The sequence below is a fragment of the Anabrus simplex genome, chromosome 1, assembly GCF_040414725.1.
Source record: "Anabrus simplex isolate iqAnaSimp1 chromosome 1, ASM4041472v1, whole genome shotgun sequence".
NCBI classification, from domain to species: domain Eukaryota; kingdom Metazoa; phylum Arthropoda; class Insecta; order Orthoptera; family Tettigoniidae; genus Anabrus; species Anabrus simplex.
This window is the reverse complement of record NC_090265.1, coordinates 140887751-140910194: the sequence shown is the minus strand read 5'-3', so window position 1 is coordinate 140910194 and position 22444 is coordinate 140887751. Positions and strand designations below refer to the sequence as shown.

Sequence of the window (22444 nt, the reverse complement as noted above, 5' to 3'; positions counted from 1 at the left end):
TGGTTGAATAACTTTCATGAGGATACTTTTATCTCAAAACTGAAAATATTACAGGCATGAAAATTGGTATTTGTGATCTCCTTTAAAAATAAAGAAACACAATTGTTTTGTTTTTGGAAAATCGAATTAATGGGGAATGAACAGGAGTGACAAAGGGGGTGAATTTTAAAAATAGTCTACAGTATATCTCAGAAACGTAACATGTTACAGACGTGACAATTTGTTTTTTAATCTTTTAAAAATAAAGAAATATATTTTTGTTTTCGAAAAAAACACTTAATGGAGGGTAGAAAGAAGTGGGGTTGAATTATTTTTATTAGGATACTGATATCTCAGAAACTGAAGATGTTACAGGCGTGAAAATTGGTATTTGGAGTCTCCTTTAAAAACAAAGAAATACATATTTTTTTGTTTTCGAAAAATCCACCTAAGGGGTCTGAAAGAATCGAAAAATGAGTTGAATTATTTGTATGGGGATAGTCTGTCTACTTATATTTCAAAAACTGAAGATGTTACAAGACGTGAAAATTGTTATTTGGAATGTGCTTTAAAAATAAAGAAACACGCTTTTGTGGGGGGAGGGGGTAATCAGCGCGCGCGCGCGTATGTATGTGTGTGTGTGTGTGTGTGGAAAAGGTGTTAAATTATTTTTATGTGGATATTTATATCTCGAAACTGAAGATGTTACAGTCGTGATAATTAGTAATTGGAAGCTCCTTTATAAATAAACACGTACTTTGTCTTTGAAAAATTCACTTGGGGGGCTGAAAGGAAGTGAAAAAATTAATTCTTTTTACGGGACATATCTGAAAATCTGATGGTTACAGATTTGAAAGTTGGTATTCGGAATCTTCTTTAAAAATAAAGAAACATGTCTTTTTCTATTTTGTGCGGTGGCGGGGGGGGGGGGGGGATCAACTTGATAGGGGAGCGGTGAAAACGTAGTTGAATTATTTTTATGAGGATACTTATATCTTAATAACTGAAGATGTTACAGACGTTAAAATTTTTATTTTGAATCTCCTTTTAAATAAAGAGACACAATTTTTTTGTTTTGGGGAAATCCACTTATGGGGTTTAAAATAATTGAAAAAGGGGGGTGAATTTTTTAAAACGAGTACTGGTATATCTACAGTATATGTCAAAGACTTAATATCTTACAGACAAGAAACTTAGTGTTTGGAAAGTCCTTTAAAAATACAGGAACATGTATTTTTTTTCCGTAAAAGCACTTAACAGAGATGTGAAAAAAGTTTAATTATTTTATGGTGGTACTTATATCTCAAGAACTGAAGATGTTACAGACGTGAAAATTGATATTTGGAATCTCCTTTAAAAATAAAGAAACGTGTAATTTTTTTGCTTGAGAGAAGACAGTTTTTCAAAGTGTTTCTGGGGTAAATGAAACTCAATTTGTCGATGAGTTTTTATACTTTAGGGATATTCATATAATGTTTTAGTACTGTACCGAGGAACGATTACTTTTATCAAATTACGAAATCCACGCGAGCGAAGCTGTGGGTAACCGCTAGTAATAAATAAATACGTGCATTGTAAAAAGTTAAATTTCGTTAGCCGAATTTTCACATTCGGGTTCTTATAATGCGTACTTTGTGCTGTCCTGGGCACATACGACTAGATTATCCTTTCTCATCACTCCACCCCGATTCGCCCCTCACTGTTTTAAAGTATAAACTAGTCATTTATTTGTTTTTTGACATTCCTAATTTTGTTGGAGTTTGGTTCCTTTAACCTATTCTTATGGTAACGAAGACTTGAAATGTACACCTTCAACAGACTTCAAGATTCGTTGTCTAGAATCTGAATTTCGTTTGGAGTTGGATGATTTTACGATAGTTTGTGTTTTCGCTTGCAAGTTGTGGAATATTTGCAGTCCTTAATGTACATGACTTTTTCAACATATTATCCATGCCCTTCATCACATCTCTTCCTTTTGTGTTCTTGAATACAAATACTTAAGATAATAATAATTATTATTACTGTTATCATCATCATCATCATCATCATCATCATCATCATCATCATCAGTCCAACTTGGCTATAATACAAGTAGGTTTTCTCCGACGCTGGGATACGGAAGGGGCTGGGACTGAGTACGTAGTTTTCGTCACCGTATGAGGTACAGCATTCGCCTGGTGTGAAAACGGGGAACCATTTTCAGGGCTGCTGACGAGGAGTTTCGAACCTACCCTCCCCCCATTGCAAAATGACTACTACACGAAGTTATTTATACACGAATTTTTAATCGATGAAAATTTCTTGCTTTCATCAATCAATCAATCAATCAATCAATCAATCAATCAATCAATCAATCAATCACTACTGATCTGCATTTAGGGCAGTCGCCCATGTGTCAGATTCTCTATCTGTTGTTTTCCTAGCCTTTTCTTAAATGTTTGCAAATAAATTGGAAATTTATTGAACATCTCCCGTAAACGTATATTTGACCCAATTTGTCCTTTTGAATTCCAAGTTTATCTTCATATTGTGATCTTTCCTACTTCACTCAAACTTGTCTACTAATGTCATTCCACGCCATCTCTCCACTGACAGCCTAAACTTTGCAACATTTTTGTAACTCTACTCTTTTGTCGGAAATCATAACGGCATCATCGCTCTTAAATATTGTTCCTTGCAAACTTTGTTTCATCTTAGGAATAAAAATCACTAGGAGCTCCAGTGGTTGATTTTGGTAGAAATTGAATCACATCTAACTAATCTTATCATGAAGGTATAATCACATCCTTCTCCGCTTAAGACTGAATAATAAATAAGCGAATCCTACATGAGAATACCATTGATTTTAAATCTGATTCTTGCTTTCCTCATTTCATTTTCAGTGGAGTTAGAGAACGGTGCCTAATATACAGGCCGCGGCCATTTCCTTCCCTTTCTTACTTCCGATGAATCACGAAGACTCGCACTACAAGAATAAACGCCAGGATTACGTTGGTTATTAAGACCTCACCTATACTAAGTAGGCCTACATGGGGTTGTTGAACACGACTCCCCAACTTTCTGCAGGTGGGGAGGGGGGCCAACCATAACTTAAATAACTCATTGCCGCCCTTGGGGGCGTAATTTGTAATGTTACCGAGATAGCGCGTGTAGACAGTGCAATTCTTTCTACCTAACAGTGACATTTGATTCGCAGTTGTTCACTATTTTATCTGGAAATTATAAATAATAGAACGTTTAGAACACATACTTCTTAGTTTACAGGATACCGGGCGAGTTGGCCGTGCGCGTAGAGGCGCGCGGCTGTGAGCTTGCATCCGGGAGATAGTAGGTTCGAATCCCACTATCGGCAGCCCTGAAAATGGTTTTCCGTGGTTTCCCATTTTCACACCAGGCAAATGCTGGGGCTGTACCTTAATTAAGGCCACGGCCGCTTCCTTCCAACTCCTAGACCTTTCCTGTCCCATCGTCGCCATAAGACCTATATGTGTCGGTGCGACGTAAAGCCCCTAGCAAAAAAAAAAAAAAAAGTTTACAGGATAACTTCTCCCCCGCATTCCATCTAAGACTTAAATCGAGCTATTCAGAGGGAATCAGCTTATCGATATCAACGTTGTAAGAGCGCGCACGTGCGTCCTTTTAGTCTGCACTCTTGCTCTAATGGAGGAGGCTGACTGCTTTACCTATTCAATATATTGTGCGTGACTCCTGAATCTAAATACGGAGCCATTGTTTGAGTGTGTGTGTGTGTGCACTCTTTGTGGTATATTTTGAGGTGTAATTCTAGAGGCGGAGGATATATGTAAAGCGTGATTAGATGTTCGTGGCTTGAAAGGTATAAAATCCGATCGATAATCCCTTATTTTAATTGTAAAAATGCGAATGGAAACTTCCTCTTTCTACTCTCTTAAGTTCAGAGAAAACATTTGAGAGCAAGTTTCTCCTTCACTGAGATTGCAGAGGTTGAACACACACGTTTATTCTCGTTTACTACGGGGGAGTTCGTGAGAGTTACATGATGGCAGGGTGAGTCGATTACATCCCATGCGGATTTTGCCGTAGTGTTTCAAGGATATTTTATGCCCATTCTTCTATATTCATCGACGAAGGGGAATGGATACGCCTCTTTTCTCCTTAACCATTCACATGTTACTCGTGGAGATATTTGAAAATATACCTCATTGATATGATTCAGTGGCGAGACCTTTCGCAAAAGGAAATGCATACAATCTTGCTTCCTAAATATTTTGTTAATTCAGTACGCCGTTCTGATATTAGTGGATATACTGTCGTTTATTACGTATCGCTTCTTGTAATGGTTCTGGTACTTATTCATAAAATTTTGATTATGTTATGATGTTCAAACGTAATTTTGATTTGTGATTTATTAATGCTTCTTACTTCGCAATTTTTAAAATGAAAGGAACGAGCAAAGTCGATTGAAATTTGTAATCAATTCAGTATTAAGATGTCAGTCAACCATCGTTGTGTGCGTGCCGTAAATAGAAGTGAAAGTTGTATTTAGCGATGATGGTTAATATAACTATTTTCTCACATAGCCGACTCATGAAAGGGAAAATACGAAATTGTAAAGTTTATGTCATTCTGATCATTAGTAATCGGATAATGTCGAGTTCAAAATATCTTTGATACACCCGCAGATTCCCGTCCCTTACAGTTAAACAGTTATTGAAATGAATTATTTTCACCAGAGAAAGGCGAGTTGTCATACTTCTAGACTATATCTCCAATAGCCAATCGGCTAAAATTGCAGTGTTAAGTAATTAGTTCGTTCTTCTTTTTAATCATTTCACTATTGAGTGGTCAGCCGATTGTTTTTTTATGTACCCAACATAGAAAACAAAAGTGTTTTATAGTGCCTAATGCTACGTAATTCTGCAGAAAGTGTCCAGTCAAATGTAGCGGTGTTGTTTGAATTTTTTTAAAGATGAGCTGTATATATGATCACACTGGCTGCTAGCAACATTCGAATGTTTCTTGTGAACACCTTTTCGTTCATGATGATGGACTATTATTATTATTATTATTATTATTATTATTATTATTATTATTATTATTATTATTATTATTATTATTATTATTATTATTATTATTATTATAACAACTACACGCATGCATAGTGTAATACATCTTCATTATAGACTGTTATACTTTTGAGAGTTCAAAGCTGAGTCTTCCCATCTTCGCCCTACTCTCTCTTTCTTTCTCTTACTGTCCATGGACGAGTCCATTTTTCTCCTACGTTACCTATCCACCTCTGTTCGCCTCACATGACCCCACCACCGAAGCCGGTTTATGCGTACAACTTAATCTATCGAGTTTATTCGTGTGTCCTCATTCCACCCTCCAGTCATTGTTCCTGCTTGTACCAACAATCATTCTCGCTACTTTAATATCTATTACTTCCAATGTATGGATAATATATTCTGAGTCCACCCGGCTTTCACTCCCATACAGCAAAGTCGGTCTGAAGACAGACGAATGTTTCGTCCGAGAACGCTTTTCTTTCTTACAGAATACAGTAGATCGCAATTGCCAGCTCACTGCATTAGCTTTGCTGCAACGTGATTCAATTTCACTATCATCCTGGAAGTATATACATCCCAGATACTTGAAATGACCTACCTGTTCCAGTTTTGTACTCCGAACTTGACATTCATTCCTCCTAGATTTCTTCCCAAATGACATCACCTCAGCCTTGAAAAATACTAATTTGTATATCGTACTCGCTGCACTTCTTTTCAGCCTTTTCAGGCTTTCAGCACAGTTTGACATTACGACCACGTCATCGGCACTGGCTAAACTACTTAGGCCTACTATATTTCCACCCAACTAAATCCCTCCCTGCCATTTTATACCTTTCAATAAGTGATGCATGTGTACTATAAATAGCAAACGTTTACAGACTTGTCTAACCCCTATAACTGTTTTGAATCAGGAATTCATTCAACCGGGTCGGGAATGGAATGAATGAAGCTCCCATCTAGCGGCGAGGATGGAAATTGTACCGGCTGCGGAAGCCTGCTGCGCTCCTCTAGGGCAATGATTAATGACTAACAGATTAAATGATATTGGATAGAGTCGCTGGAACGAAGGATGACAGGGAAAACCGGAGTACCCGGAGAAAAACCTGGCCCACCTCCGCTTTGTCCAGCACAAATCTCACTTGGAGTGGCTGGGATTTGAAGAACGGAACCCATTGTTGCCGCCTGAGCCACGGAGGCTCAATAATAATAATAATAATAATAATAATAATAATAATAATCGCTTGGCGTCAGCTACCGTAGAGAGTCATTTTGATTTTACGCCACTTAGGCTGCCTACGTTTAAATTTTGGCGTTCCGTTTTACTCTGCCTGATGTCACAGAAGAGAATCACTTTCGGGCGATCTAAGGGTGAGTTTTAATTAATTGTGTCTAGTAAACACCAAATGTAACACCAGAGATCTTTTAGGTGCTGATTTCGTACGACATGGAATGTCGAATGGACTTTTTTCCGCCCTTTAAAAATCTGACTACTACTGTCGAGTTTGAACGCGCGAATTTGGAATCCGGTTGTGGACACAGTACCACCGATCCGCAGAAGGATTTTGATTGATAATTTATCTGTTTATGATAAGTGTATTGGTCGGATTAGTCGCATAACATCTCACAGCAAATCAAATGTATCGTCGTTTGACTAAAAACCGCCTAGTATTCATATCGACGAGAATGATCTCAGCGTTCTGTGTTATTCATGTGCTTGAAGAATGTTGTAAGGCACAACCCTGTCATTGTAATTTTTAGTTCAGACAATAAGGAATCAGAATAGTGTACCATATTACTGTCTTCATTTCACTTAACAATGTTAGTAACATGTAAACCCTATCGTTCAGCGAATATAAATGCATTGGATCCTTCTGCTATGCTGTACCTTAAAAAAGAAAAAGGACGAATGAATAGCCATCAAAACGAATTTTTATAATTAAGTGAAAGTGATCTATCCAGCCATCTATATTTTAGAAAAATAAATGCAAGGAAATCACGTTGAAGAGGAGCATATTATCACGGTACGATGTAGCGTATTACAGGATCTATTAAAGTGTATAATAATAATAATAATAATAATAATAATAATAATAATAATAATAATAATAATAATAATAATAATAATCAATGTGAAATTATTATGACTTCGCTAAAGATACCGTAGACACAACGCAAATTTACCAAAACTGAAAAAAAACACTATTTCTACTTTCTTTGGTTTCATAAGATAGAAATTGAAAGGTTAGAAAAATGAAAGAACTCACAATAATTTTTATTAAATAGAAAATGTACTTCGCCTATAACACAGTAGAGTTGCTGCGTAGTATAAGGTAAGTTTAAGGCTACATGCGAAAATGTAAGCGAAGTCCTACTCTTAATAATATTAAAAATATTAAAAAAAAACACGACTGGCAGGCGCTCCGGTCGATTCCTAAAGATAACAGCAACACTACCCCTGCTGTCTTTTGTGTGGGCCACCATCGAAACAGACCGGCTGAGTAGCTTGCCTATGTGTCCCATATTGCAAAATCTAATCCTGACGCGGCCGGCTGACATTGATATTGCGAAGTGTGGGAGATCCTGCCCCTTTTCAACGTCAAATTTCCGCACTGGACATTCTAAAGATCCGGCCAACACATACCATTATTATATATGAGAAGGTAACACACGAAGCTGGAAGCTGGAAATTGGAAACTTACAAGTCAGTCTACATCACAGTCTGCTTAGCCACTGGTGGTATATTTGGTACTCACATGTATTGGGGCTCGTTTATTGAAGCTACAACTTTACCGTGGGCAGTGAATAGCAAAGGAGTGTTAGTCCTAAAGTCTGTTGGTATGATCTAGTTGTTGAGAAAGCACGTAGGCGTCCGAGGGGGTTGTAACCACTACCTGTATCAATGAGGTGGTTATTCTTTTTATCAGATACGACAATAAGTTGTGTAACTTGAGTAGAGATGGGGCAGCTACTGTGAATGTCTTCTCCATTGTGTTGACAAAGCTCGGTCCAATCACACAATAGATGCAGCCTTATTATTCCCTCGGCGTGCCGCGGGCGCCGTGACCATAAATTCTGTCCCTCCCGCTAGCCAGCGGTGGTGTTCCACTCACCGGATGTGCCATCCTCTGCATAGAGACGCACCTCATTCAAATCTCCACATGCAGCAGCGGATGTCCTTTAAGATGCTACCTGTGGTAAGCTGACGTGACAAAATGTACAGTTCCGACCATATAGCGACGGTTCTCTTCGCTTTCTTCAGAATACTGTATTTTAGTTTTGGGGGTGAAAGGCATTTATCTCGGACCTCCTGGCTTCTAACACGATAAAAAGACTCTTTACCCGTTGAAACTGATTAGTCATTACTTTCTCTTTCTTGTACATGATTTGATTTTCAATTCTAACGTCTGTAAATCGTAGCAATTAATGATATATACTGTTTTCATCCAATTTCATACATTCGCTGCTCTTCTGCTTCCATGGACGAGGTCATGCGGCCTTACGAACTACACTACCATCTGAAAAGTACTGCATTACTAGGTGTATGCATACGTTTTTGCCGGCTTTTATGGTAAAGAAAACACGTAATTTTCAAGAGAAATTAATTTTTTGTTTATTCAGAATATTGGCCATCGGCTTCTATACACTTTGCCCATCTTTCAGGTAAATTATGAATATCATACCAAAAAAAAAGTGCTTGTCTTTTGCGGCAAACCATTCGTCGAGCTATTTTCCTCCTCGAAATTGAAGTGCTGCTCTACAAGCGCGTGCCCCATTGATGCGAAGAGGTGATAATCAGATGGCGCCAGGTCGGGGCAGTACGGCGGGTGTGGAAGGATGTCCCATCCAAGCGATGTGTGCTGTGTGAGACGGCGCATTGTCGTGTAACAAAATCACTTTGCCATGTCTTCTGGCCCATTCCGGTCGTCTTTCAATCAATGCGTGATTTAAATTAATCATTTGTTGGCGATAGCGTTGTGCAATAATGGTTTCGCCGGGCTTCAAGAGTTCATAATATACAATACCGCTCTGATCCCACCAGTCACAAAGCATGGTCCTCTTGCCAAAGTGATTTGGCCTTGGTGTTGAAGGACCGGCTTCACCAGGTGACTGCCACGATTTTCTCCGCTTCGGGTATTCAAAATAAATTCACTTTTCGTTACCCGTCACAATTCGGTACAGAAATTTTCTTTCGTGGCATTGAAGCAGCATTTCACAAGTGACTAAGCGATTTTCCATTTGCCGTTCATTCAAATCGGGTGGGACCCATTTACCGAGTTTATTGATCTTCCCCATTGCTCGTAAACGTCTGTTGATTGTTACTTGTGACACATTTAATGCTTGTGCCAATTGCTGTTGAGTTTGAGTTTGGTCATCATCCAGTAACGCCTGTAATTGCTTGTCTTCGCACTTTTGTGGTCTGCCAGAGCGCGCACTGTCTTTTCCACTGAAATCACCACTTTTAAATTATCGAAACCCTGTCTCGCATGTTCTAATCGATGGAGCGTGTTCACCATATGTTTCTACCAGCAAACGATGACTTTCCATAGCCTTTTTCTTTTCATTAAATAAGAAAAGCAATGTGTGCCAGAAATGTACTTTTTCTGGCACAGACGTCGACATGATCACTGAACACTACAACACAGACGCTAGTGTTTGGCGGACTCAACTTGTGTGTGTTGGTAGGTTAATGTCAGACGAACTAGCTGACGTATGTGTCAAATTCCTTCGTTGCGTACTGTTCGCTGGCGCCATCTCTTAGTGAAACCGGAAAATACTTACGCATGCACCTAGTAGATCAGTAAGCTTGAGGTATCCTCTCTTGATGTTCTTTTTTTGTTTTTGTTTTTTTGCTAGTGGCTTTACGTCGCACCGACACAGATAGGTCTTATGGCGACGATAGAATAGGAACGGCCTAGGAGTTGGAAGGAAGCGGCCGTGGCCTTAATTAAGGTACAGCCCCAGCATTTGCCTGGTGTGAAAATGGAAAACTACGAAAAACCATCTTCAGGGGTGCCGACAGTGGGATAAATAATAGATAATAAAAAAATAATTTAAATCCCCCGGATGCAAGCTCACAGCCGCGCGCCCCTAACCGCACGGCCATCTCGCCCGGTTTCTCTTGATATCAAGACCAAATCATTGTTTATATTATTATTAGTTAAACCTTACTCTGGTATTGCCTTGCCTTCTCTGATCAGAATTAATGGTTAGAGGTTGTTAAACTTCGTTAAAGCCTGTTTTACTTGCTTATATAAACTGCAATTTATTGCGACTGCCTTATAACGCTATTTTCTTGCCATGTTTCTACGGGTAATAACCGGGGAGTCCGCCTCTGTGGTGTAGTGGTTAGTTGCCATCCCCGGAGACCCGGGTTCGATTCCCGGCTCTGCCACGAAATTTGAAAAGTGGTCCGAGGGCTGGAATGGGGTTCACTCAGCCTCGGGAGGTGAAATGAGTAGAGGTGGGTTCGATTCCCACCTCAGCCATCCTGGAAGTGGTTTTCCGTGGTTTCGCACTTCTCGTCCAGGCAAATGCCGGGATGGTACCTAACTTAAGGCCACGGCCGCTTCCTTTCCTCCTCCGTGTCTATCCCTTCCAATCTTACCATCCCCCACAAGGCCCCTGTTCAGCATAGCGGGTGAGGCCGCCTGGACGAGTTACTGGTCATTCTCCCCAGTTGTATCCCCGACCCAGAGTCTGAAGCTCCAGTACACTGCCCTTGTGGCGGTAGAGGTGGGATCCCTCGCTGAGTCCGAAGGAAAAACCAACCCTGTAGGGTAAACAGACTAAGAAGAAGAAGAAGAACCGGGGAATGTACTTCAGTTTTCGTAAAAATCATGTAAGAGCAATGTGGAAGTATTTTGGCTGAGCTAGTATTGTATGGTGCGCTGCTGATACATGTTTTACTGTGAGGATTTTTCGTTCGCGTGATTATTCTATATGGACATGATAGGTTCTTTCAAAAATCTTAGAAAGTAATGTTTATTTATTTACAAGTTGCTTTACGTCGCACCGACACAGATAGGTCTTATGGCGACGATGGAATAGGAAAGGGCTAGGAGTGGGAAAGAAATGGTCGTGCCCTTAATTAAGGTACAGCCCCAGAATTTGCCTGGTGTGAAAATGAGAAACCACGGAAAACCACATTTAGGGCTTCGGACAGTAGAGTTCGAACCCACTATCTCCCGAATACCGGATACTGACCGCATTCACGCGACTGCAGCTATCGAACTCGATAGAAAGTAATGTACCGATCAGGTTAGCTCTCTCTACGCGTTAAAGCATTGCCAAGTATGTTGGGATTCGGAACACTTGCCCGGAATGACAGTTTCACGAAACCATCGAAATCATCGGCTTGTGTAATATTCATATAAGGCTGTGTGTCCTCTCAGGGTAAACTAACTACAGTAGTAATTCCCTCCACTTCACTTTTATTTCTTCTTTTTTTCTTTACGTCGCACCGGCACAGGTCTTATGGCGACGATGAGGCAGGAAAGGTCTAGGAATGGGAAGTAAGTGGCCGGGGCCTTAATTAAGGTACAGCCCCAGCATTTGCCTGGTGTGAAAATGGGAAACCACAGAAAACCATCTTCAGGGCTGTCGACAGTGGGGTTTGAACCCACTATCTCCCGGATGCGAGCTCACAGCTGCGCGCTCCTAACCGCACGGCCAACTCGCCCGGCACTTCACCCCTGAGTTTCTGTGCAAATGTGACTGTCTAAAATCATCACAGATTAAAATTTCCCAGGACCAGTGACCCTTCCACACAAGTGCCACTCAATGCAAGTGTCACAAACTCCCTAAGGACTCGGGTCTCTGAGTGATTTTCATAAGGTGTTGGCTGGGCTGAGAGGCTCAGGCGGCGGACGCGCTGGCCGTCTGAGCTCAAGTTGGTGGATTCGATGCTGGCACAGTCCGTTGGTATTTGAAGGTGCTTAAATATGCTGGTCTCATATCGGTAGATTTACCGGCATCTGAAAGAACTGTTGCGGGACCAAATTCCGGTTCTTCGATGTCTCCGAAAATCATAAAAGTAGTTAGTTGGACGTAAAAACATCGTTTATGAAGATTTGACAATCCTAAAGTGTCGAATATCCTTATAACGAAGTTATAATAATTATACAAAACAAATATTGCAACCTAAACGCCGACTGCGGACAAGCACGTTGTGTATAGCCTACTACTGTCAGCATTATGTCGGACGCATCCATTCAAGTAATAGATATAGTCATTCAAAAACAAAACCAAAAGGATGAGCACATGATATTGTACAGTATATTCCTCGAATTTAATATTTTATCAGACTTAATGTTAATTATCAAAATGAAATGGGTGCCATGTAGATTTAAACCCTGTGGATACCCATAACATTTTATCTTTAGGTTCAGTTATTTCTTAGAATTTACCTTTGAGGAACTTCCATACGCTCTTGCTTCTTTTGAGTGACCGTACATATTCCACTATCAGGGTTTAAGATGGGCATGATTCAACGTTCCGTGGTCGTTACAGCAAGTGAAATGTCTATATCTTCTTCTTTCACATAGGCCGACTATGGGCCACAATACAGAACTAATGCGTTTGGGGTGGGTTTTGTTTTGTTTGCCAAGTAATTGCGCATTCTCTGGCTCTGTGGCTCCTTTCTCTCCTTTGTCCAGAGGATACCTGTCTTCCTTCTTGGTGGTTTGTTCTGGAACCTCGTTTGTTTAAGCATCCTCCTGAAATATGTCCGGTCTCTTTCTGTTCCTCACAGTTTCTGCTCTTTGTTTACTTCCAGCAACCATGGTGGCTTTTTGCCAGTAAACGAGAAGCTGGTTGGTCAGTCTGGCATGATACATCCTGTAAACGTGTCAATAAAATGGTAGGCACCGGGCGAGTTGGCCGTGCGGTTAGGGGCGCGCAGCTGTGAGCTTGTATCCGGGAGACAGTGGGTTCGAGCACCACTTCCGGCAGCCCTGAAGATGGTTTTCCGTGTTTTCTCAGGAAAATGCTGGGGCTGCACCTTAATTAAGGCCACGGCCGATCCCTTCCCACCCCCTATCTGTGTCGGTGCGACGTGAAGCAAGTTGTAAAAAATGTTGGGCGTCTCTTCCTGGCCACGTCCGTATTTGTAGAGCTCTTGGTTGGGTCGCCTTTTGTATTCGTTCCCTTCCTTGACTGGTCCTAATATTATACTCAATATTTCGAGCTTGTCCGTGAGCCCCTTCCTTTTGAATATTAGACATTCTGAAGCATATTAGGCTGCCTGACTGCCTGGCAGTGCTTCATTGTAGTGTTTCGATAAACACACTTTTTAATGTATGTGTTCTTAGTCACCCAGGTCTTACCTTATTAAATAGAGTTGATAATGCTACTCTTTCGGAGAGATTGGGTTCCAGCCATTCCCCCAGGTACTTAAACCTGTTGGTTTTCTTGATCGTTCCTTGCTTCAGATGCAGTGTACAAGGAGATCCATTGATGTTTGTGATGTATTGTGTTTTCTCAAGTGAAATGTGTAGCCCTTCCTTTGCTGCTTCTTGTCTGAGAATATTGAGTTGTTTCACTGATGTTTCTATTGAATTACATAGAAGTGCCAGGTCGTCGGCGAATGCCAGACAATGCTCTTGTGCTCGAGAGAGATACTACAAGGTATACCCTGTCTAGTTAAATCCTTTTCGCTATTCTCTTATCATCGTTTCCATTGCACAGTAAAAGAGGAGAGATAAGAGGCCGTCTCCTTATCTTATCCCTGTCTTGATTTCAGAACTTTCTGAGAGCGTTCCTCTGAACTTCACTCGTGACCTGGTGTTATTTAACGTCTGCTGGATAGGGTTATAGATCTTCTGGTCCAGCAAATCTGTCTGTATATTTTATATCTGCCACTGGTTTAACGGCGCACTTACACATCGGAGGTTTTCGGCTACGCAGGGATGAGAAAGGGCAAGGATAGTGCTTTCGAAACAGAGTTCTAGAATTCGCTGTAGAAGGCGTCTTTTATCGCTTATGTATTGTTTTCATTTTGTAGTATCGTCATACAGTGTTATTTATATTTCTTTTAATGTAATTTATGAACCTTCACTCTATTTTTTAATACAGATGAGACAAATTGTAAAATACAAAGTTCGTAATTATCATTCAACGTTACAATAAAGAAACTTACAAAAAATCACTTCATACATAATACAAATCCTAAAACTAGACATTCAAAAAGTACCCGGACAGCGCATGGAGCAATTTTATATCAAGACACGTTATCGCACCTGTTTATAATGAATGCTACGGAGCAGCACGGATCTTCTAGTAGACTGAAATTTTCCTTGAGAGTTATTTCATTATCAGACACATCGGATGTCTTGCTTTTAACAGAACTGACTTTCACATGCGCCTGAACTTCTATGTTAAAATGACGAAAAATACCGGCAAAATTCTTGTCGATGGTGGTTGCTAGTTTCTGTTGAAACAGAGACGAAATTTGCTGTACTTAAATCATCCAGCAATCTTTCCTTGCACCATGGTTCTGATTGTTTACAATCGCCTCGGTGTTGGTATGCACACAACTGAACTTCACATTGTGTATCTTGTAACTTTCGACATACATTCCATAAATGCGTAACTGTGATTGAAACAGACCGTATGGTAGCTCATACATAGTTCCTCTTTAGTCACCAATTCACGTTCTCCCTCACCTACAAACATAATAACTTATCGAATACAGTAATTTCTAAAGAGAAGAAAATTTTGGAAACTGAGCATTTACTACGCTTTTTTCAGATCTTCATTATTATTATTATTATTATTATTATTATTATTATTATTATTATTATTATTATTATTATTATTATTATTATTATTATTTATTTATTTATTTTCGAATTGAATTTTAAAAAATGCAGAACTTTCCGAATAACAGAAGTTTTGAGCGCTGTTTAATGTTGGTTTTTAAATCTTTCTTCGTGATCCTTGACGTCCGAGTTACCTCTGTGTGCCTCTGAATATGTGCATTTAACAAATCGTACAGAAAGCTTCCCATTTCAATGATCCCAGCTTCAAAAACCTGTTAATTTCTTATAAAGATGTAGTAAATAAACATTTATGCTTGGGAATATTGTATCCGAAAATACGTTCAAAGGGCAGACTATCTGTCGTAAAATATACTTACGGAGCTAAAAACAAACATCAAGGCCAAAGATAACGTTAATACAACACTTTCACTGTCAATTGTTTCTTGCCTGAATTTACTAGCTGCCGGGCTGAGTGGCTCAGATGGTTGAGGAGCTGGCCTTCTGACCCCAAATTGGCAGGTTCGATCCTGGCTCAGTCCGGTGGTATTTGAAGGTGCTCATATATGTCAGCCTCGTGTCGGTAGATTTACTGGCACGTAAAAGAACTGCGGGACTAAATTCCGGCACCTCGGCGTCTCCGAAAACCGTAAAAGTAGTTAGTGGGACGTAAAGCCAATAACATTATTATTAATTCACTAGGCTCTAATATCACGACCGACTAGATATACAATCTTGACGCTTACCTCTCTATGTATATCAATGAATCAAAATGGCTGTGGTCAGTATCAGCGCTGTAGTACCAGAATTTTCACAGGGTGCACTCTAAGTCAGGGCATGACAAATCCCAGACGCCAGATCGCCTCGGCGCCTAAAATTAATGGGTTTCGAAGAGTTACAACAAACTTTCATTAATTTGGCATAAAAGAGGCATATAGGAGATATTTTCAGATGAAAATTTAAGAAAATCAATATTTTAATGCACACATTAAAACATAAAGGCTAGATTAAAACACTGGTTTGGAAACCTTTTTACACAGTAGTCTTCTACTGGACCTGGTTCCAGCTATTTTTAAGAAACATTTCAAAGTTCCTCTTTTGAACTGTGATCACACTTCTCACTAGAACAAACTCTTGAATAGGTTGGTTTGCAGCCACGGCTTCACATATTTCTCAGGCATAAATCGGTCAGTTGGTGGGGCATTTGAATGAGACTGGAGACATTAGGAACCAATATTGATGACCTGCAGTTGAGCATGGCAATGTGGAAATTAGCTCTGGTAAGATATTGTCTAGGATGGTTCCTACTCCAGGATTGGTTGTCTGCTAAGTCTCTGAACCCTTGTATTGGAGAGGATTCATTTGGATTGAAATGTCTGGAGACTCCTCTTACTTCATTTTCATCGTCAGGCATGGCTCCTTTCGTGATTTTAGCAGGATCTGCAATGTCTATCAGCAGTCGGTCATCTTGAATCAGTACATAAAATGAATCTCATTCTGTCTCCAAAACTCGAATGAACTGTGTTTAGCATTTATGGGGACTATATTCGGGCTGTGTTCAAGTATGACATTTTGAAACGCACGTCATTGTAGCCAGTGTTAAAACTGAATTTAAAAATAAAGAAACCACAGCAGGAGGTATACGGAAAAATCAAAAGACATAATCTATTGCGTGGGGTTAACCAGAGGACTTACGGCGGATACCTGCGTATACACTCGAGTACAGCCCTGATTGTGGTTATTGAAACCATGATAACTTACAAACAACAATGTGCAGATGCCGGCGCAAACTGTTTATTTTAAAATAGGAACGTTTACGCTACTAACGGTTCGGAGAAGTATCATTAACATTGTTCTGCTCTGTTGAATTACTCAGGGTTTTCTTCGAGACATGGGACTGTATACCTCCAAATCGGGACGGTCGTGGGATATCCGGAACGAATGGTTGGTTTTATTGTGGTGACTGCCACACCACTCCTCGTCAGCCGTATGATATGGGTCAGATAGAACATCATATCACCCGAGGGTCTGTTGGATAATGTCTGTTATGAATGTCTTTAAATGTGATCTTAACTAAAATGACACAGTTTTACCGGTTCTCATGTCTGTGGAAATGCTACTAACCTACGCTTAATTGATGCGTGTGTTTTATATTGAAAAACATTCATTTGTTAGTTCATATTCATTACAGAAGTCTGTCAGATTATTTTGCCAAATTGATTGCTTAAAGTTTCATTCTGATTAAAAGTTGCTGTTTTGGAGTTCAGACTGGTTTGATGCAACTGTCCAAGCTACCGTATTCTATGCTACTCTTTCCATTTCTACGTAACTACATCCTACATCTGTTCTAATCTGCTTGTCATATTTTTACCTTGGTCTAGCCCTACCGTTCTTACCGCCTACACTTCCTTCAAAAACCAACTGAACAAGTCCCAGGTGTCTTAAGATGTATCCTATCATTCTAGCCCTTCTCCTCAAATGTAGCCAAATCGATCTCCTCTCACCAAATCGATTCGGTATCTCTTCATTCGTGTTTCGATCTATCCATCTCACCTTCAGTATTCTTCTGTATCACCACATGTCAAAAGCTTCTATTCTCTTCCTTCCTGAGCTAGTTATCGTCCGTGTTTCACTTCCATACAGTGCCAATTTCCATACGAAAATCTTAAAGAAAACATCTTTCTAATTCCTTGTGCTAGTCTGCATTTTATGTCCTCCTTCTGCCATCGTTCTTTATTTTACTACCCTAGTAACGATATTTATCTTCATCTTCCTGTAAGACTTCATTTCTTAATCTAGTATTTCCTGCATCACCTGACTTCGTTCGACTGCACTCCATTACCTTTGTTTTGGACTTATTTTTCATCGTGTACTCCTTCCCCGAGACTCTGTCCATACCATTCAGCAATTTCCCCAGATCTTTTGTAGTCTCAGATAAAATTACCGCACAATATCATCGGCAAATCTCAGGGTTTCGATTTCCTCTCCTTGGATTGCGATTCCCTTTCCAAATTCCTCTTTGATTGATTTCCTTTATCGCCTGTTCTATATGAACATTGAAACATTGATTAAAAGTAATTGATGCATTATATTAATAGTACATGTTTGCACACAATAGCTGATGGTTGAAAAAGTAGGAGAGACAGTGTACGGGAAGAAAAATGCTAAAAATCACCGTCCTCGAGCAAGACAGAATTGTTAAAGTCGAATGTATTGAATGTTTTTTTTTTACATTGACTGTACCGGTACCTGGAAAACGGCGATTTTCATTTAGACACTGACCAATTTTTAAATCCAGAAGAGACATTCTAAAAAGTTTCCTTAACTTCCATAAACAGACCAGACTTGTTCGACCGAGCTCGATAGCTGCAGTCGCTTAAGTGCGGCCAGTATCCAGTATTCGGGAGATAGTAGGTTCGAATCCCACTGTCGGCAGCCCTGAAAATGGTTTTCCGTGGTTTCCCATTTTCACACCAGGCAAATGCTGGGGCTGTACCTTAATTAAGGCCACGGCCGCTTCCTTCCTACTCCTAGCCCTTCCTTGTCCCATCGTCGCCATAAGACCTATCTGTGTCGGTGCGACGTAAAGCAACTAGCAAAAAAAAAAAACTTGTTCGAGATATACTTCTCCATTTTATTTTTCTTATACACATTCTGTAGTTGCTATGATGATCTATTTTTCTGTTTGGCATCGTGGCTGTAGTAGTGGTCGCTCGTTTTAAGAGTCAAAACAACAGTATTATCAGACCTGATTGACATCATGGGTGACATTGTTAAAGAGGGGTCATCATTTCCAATATGAGATTTCTAAAAGTTATACTGGTTATACACTTCGTTTTCATATTTTAAATTGTATTTGATTACAGTAGTGAAAGAGAACTACTGCAGAATCTAGTAACATTAATAGAAGACAAAAGCCCTTGAATTCTGTTTCAGGTGCGGGAAATACCAGTACAGATGGCACGTATAAGCCGTCATTCCTCACGGATCAGGAGCTAAAACACCTTATATTAGAGGCTGCAGATGGCTTCTTATTCGTTGTGACGTGTGATACTGGACGGATTATTTACGTGTCTGATTCAATCACTCCTGTCCTCAACCAACCCCAGGTAATTATGTCTCCTATTTCTGTTAAGAAAATGTAAATTATAATCTATTAGAATGCAGCTTAGCATTAATGGTATGTTTTGCTCAACAGTGTTTGTTAGAGTTTGTTATTAGACTGAGCAAAATGGCTACGCGGTTTGGATGACGCAGCTGTCAGCTTTTATTCAGGAGTTGGTGGGTTCAAACCCCCACTGTCAGCAGCCCTGAAGATGGTTTCCCATTTTTTTACACCAGGCAAATGCTGGAGCTATACCTTAATTAAAACCATGGCCATTCCATTCCCAACCTGAGATTTCTGAAAGTAGTTCTGTATTAGGTATTAGTCGTTGACAGTTGTAATGGTTACAGTAGTGAAACATCCCATCATAGCCATAAGACCTTGGTGTCTGTGTGCTGTAAGAGAACAAATAGCAATATATACATAAAACACTTATGCTATAATAGCAATTGGTCTCTTAGCATTTGTAGTATGAGCTCTCAACATACTTACTGTAGGAATGGATGTTGACACATGAGCTTATTTCATTTCAGTCACTATAATTATTGCCAGCCCTACGAGAATCAAAATCTTCAGTTGATTAGCAACTCTTCACGGGACCCAATTAACTTACAGCCCATCCTTACTCTAGGTATTAGGATGTCTTTCATTATTAACGCAGTTAAAGGACTCCAGTCTTTAAAGTAGCCCAAGTTATTTGATTGTTTGTGCTTATAGGGAAATACTCTTCTGAGGACAGAATTTCCAAATTTCACATGCTATGTCTCAGAATCCAGAGTTTATCTACAACCATTTTATCAGAGAAAAGCTGCACCATAGTTCCATTCATTTGGCACACACTACTGCTCAGGGTTGTGAGGATTAGTACTGGAGCAATCGATCAGCATTTAAAGAGTTATACTGAGTCAGAAACATCTGAACTTGTTGATGTGTGAAAACCACATGCCTCACATGAAATGGTGTTATGCAGTTTCAAAAATCCCACCTGCATTGACTAGGTTTCCGCAAAGAGGATTACAACTTCCTTTGATTTACAGTGAGGTTGTGAAGTGTATTTGTCTCCACTTACGGACAACTGTTTTCACTTATAAATATCAACATAAGCATGAAAATGCCTAAAATTGACTCTTTTGGAGGAGGTAAGGACAAACCAGTCTTTTAAAAAACATATTCAGCTTATCCCAGCTATTTCTGGGGTACTGGAGCCACTCGGGCTATTTTTAAAATGTTCTTTACAAATTGCTTTACAGCTCACCAACACAGATAGATCTTATGGCAACGATGGGATATGAGAGTGGGATATAAAGTGGGAAGGAAGCGGCCGTGGCTGTAATTAAGGTACAGCCCCAACATTTGCCTAGTGTGAAAATTGGAAACCTCGGAAAACCTTTTTTAGGGCTGCCGACAGTGGAGTTTCAACCTACTATCTCCTGAATGCAAGCTCACAGCTGCGCTCCCCTAACTGCACCGCCAACTCGCTCGGTCATTTTGGTTTTGGCCGGGAGTTTAAGGCCGGTTGCTCTTCCTGATGCCACGTAATTTTTGGATGAAAATTTCAACCCAGGATCGACTGGGATTCAAACCTCAGCCTTCTGGGTGGGGAAACCAGCAGCTAAGCCGCTGAGCTAATCATCCCCCATTACTACTACTACTACTACTACTACTACTACTACTACTACTACTACTACTACTACTACTACTACTGGGTCACATAGCTGTCAGCTTGCATTGGTGAGATAATGGGTTTCCTATCTCATTGTTGCCATAAGACCTATCTGTGATGTAAAGCAAATTGTAACTAATTATCATTATTTCTTCTGGTTCTGACCTCAAATATTTCATACCAGTTTGAGGATCCATTTAAAGCCTAGAACTCCTCTACGGATACACAATTGTCATATTAACCTTTTATGTATTAATCTTATAATTTTTATTTATTTTGTGGATATTATGCCATGTGAAATGAGATAAACTGCTGGGAAACTGTAGTATGTACTTAATTACGTTGAATTGGTTAAGTTAATATCTGATAACATTAAAACTTGTTTATTTTTAAATTTTGTCAGATGAAGATTTGGTTGTTTCCTTCAAGACAAAAGATACAATTTAGCTGGAACCATTATGACAAATACTGTAGGCTCCATCTGAATGATTTCAATCTTGTTATGTTTTTTATAATTGAAGACTGAGAGATCCTTTTGCAAGGATATCTGTTCAAGTTATTCTTAAGAATGAACAAAGTGTAACCCTAAACCAGTTCTTTTCAACTTTTATCAGTTTGAAGATCCATTTAAATCCTAGAGCTATTCCACCGATACAGAATTGTCACGTTAACCTTTTACGTATTAATCTTATAATTAATTTTCTTATTGTGTAATTTTCAGCATAAAATTAAACCATTTTGAATAACTCTAGCAATATTTGTCATTTCATTGTTAATAATGAGTGAAATGAGGAAATAACTTATATTTCTTTAAAAAAAAAAATTAAGTTTCATCAGAATCACTTTTGGTGTTCACATCTGTTTCATTGAATTTTTGTTTTGAAATCCCCATTTGAAGTATTTTTTCATCAGTTAAAATAATCTAAATTATATTTCAGAACTAATTTCAGATTAATTGCACTTTATTTTTACATTGAGTCCGACTCGTTGGCTTAACGGTCAGCGTCCTGGCCTTCGGTTCAGACGGTCCCGGGTTCGATTCCCGGCCGGGTCGGGGATTTTAACCTTAATTGGTTAATTCCAATGGCACGGGGGCTGGGTGTATGTGTTGTCTTCATCATTTCATCCTCATCACGACGCGCAGGTCGCCTAAGGGTGTCAAATAGAAAGACCTGCACCTGGTGAGTCGAACCCGTCCTGGGATATCCCGGCACTAAAAGCCATACGACATTTCATTTTTACATTGAATATAGTTAACAGCACAAAAATAAGATAATATTTTTGCATATAGAATTTCTGATTTTGAATGGTTAGTATGCGTATACAGTAAGAGGCTAACAAATTATTCTCTTCCAAACATTTGTTATTCTACTTGCCAACTTAATCCCTTAGACCCGTTTTCTTTATTATTGGTTCCATCAGTAGATATGCTGACAGATAATGAAGTAGATATGTTCATTTCCCATAGTCATGGTACAGTTATATGAGGAAAGTATTGGAGCCATGTGTTATAGAAGGGAAGGATCTCTGAGGATGCCCTCTAAACAATCTTGTATGGATAGACTAAAGTAAATGGGAATATACATTCACAGTAGTATTTTTCTTACGGTCGCTGTAAAAATTATTTTTGTATCTTCACTTGTGTAATTTCGCTAGTATTTGCTGTTAAACTCTTTTATCTTTGTATGCTGATAGGAACTGTAAGTGTTGTTGCAATAATCTGCAAGTCATGAAATGTAATGTACTCATAAAATTTTATACAATGACATCTGTAGCCCGGGGCTGATGTCTGCTTTTGCTATATATTGCCTTTTGTTCATTGTTAAGTTAGGTTTACTGGAGATATTTTCAGAAGGTGTATGATAAGTAATTTTATATCCATTTGTTCAGTTTA

The 22444-nt window shown here is 39.4% G+C and overlaps 1 protein-coding gene across 5 annotated transcripts in view; it reads left to right on the top strand.

Annotated features, from left to right (window-relative positions):
* Positions 1-22444, top strand: part of tgo (Aryl hydrocarbon receptor nuclear translocator homolog tgo) — a 778633-nt gene that overhangs the window by 711810 nt on the left and 44379 nt on the right. For all 5 annotated transcript variants that reach the window (XM_067157348.2, XM_068230411.1, XM_067157335.2 and 2 more), the window contains one exon: positions 18719-18891. In XM_067157348.2, the coding sequence (XP_067013449.2) occupies positions 18719-18891 (173 nt within the window). The remainder of the gene's footprint in view (positions 1-18718; positions 18892-22444) is intronic.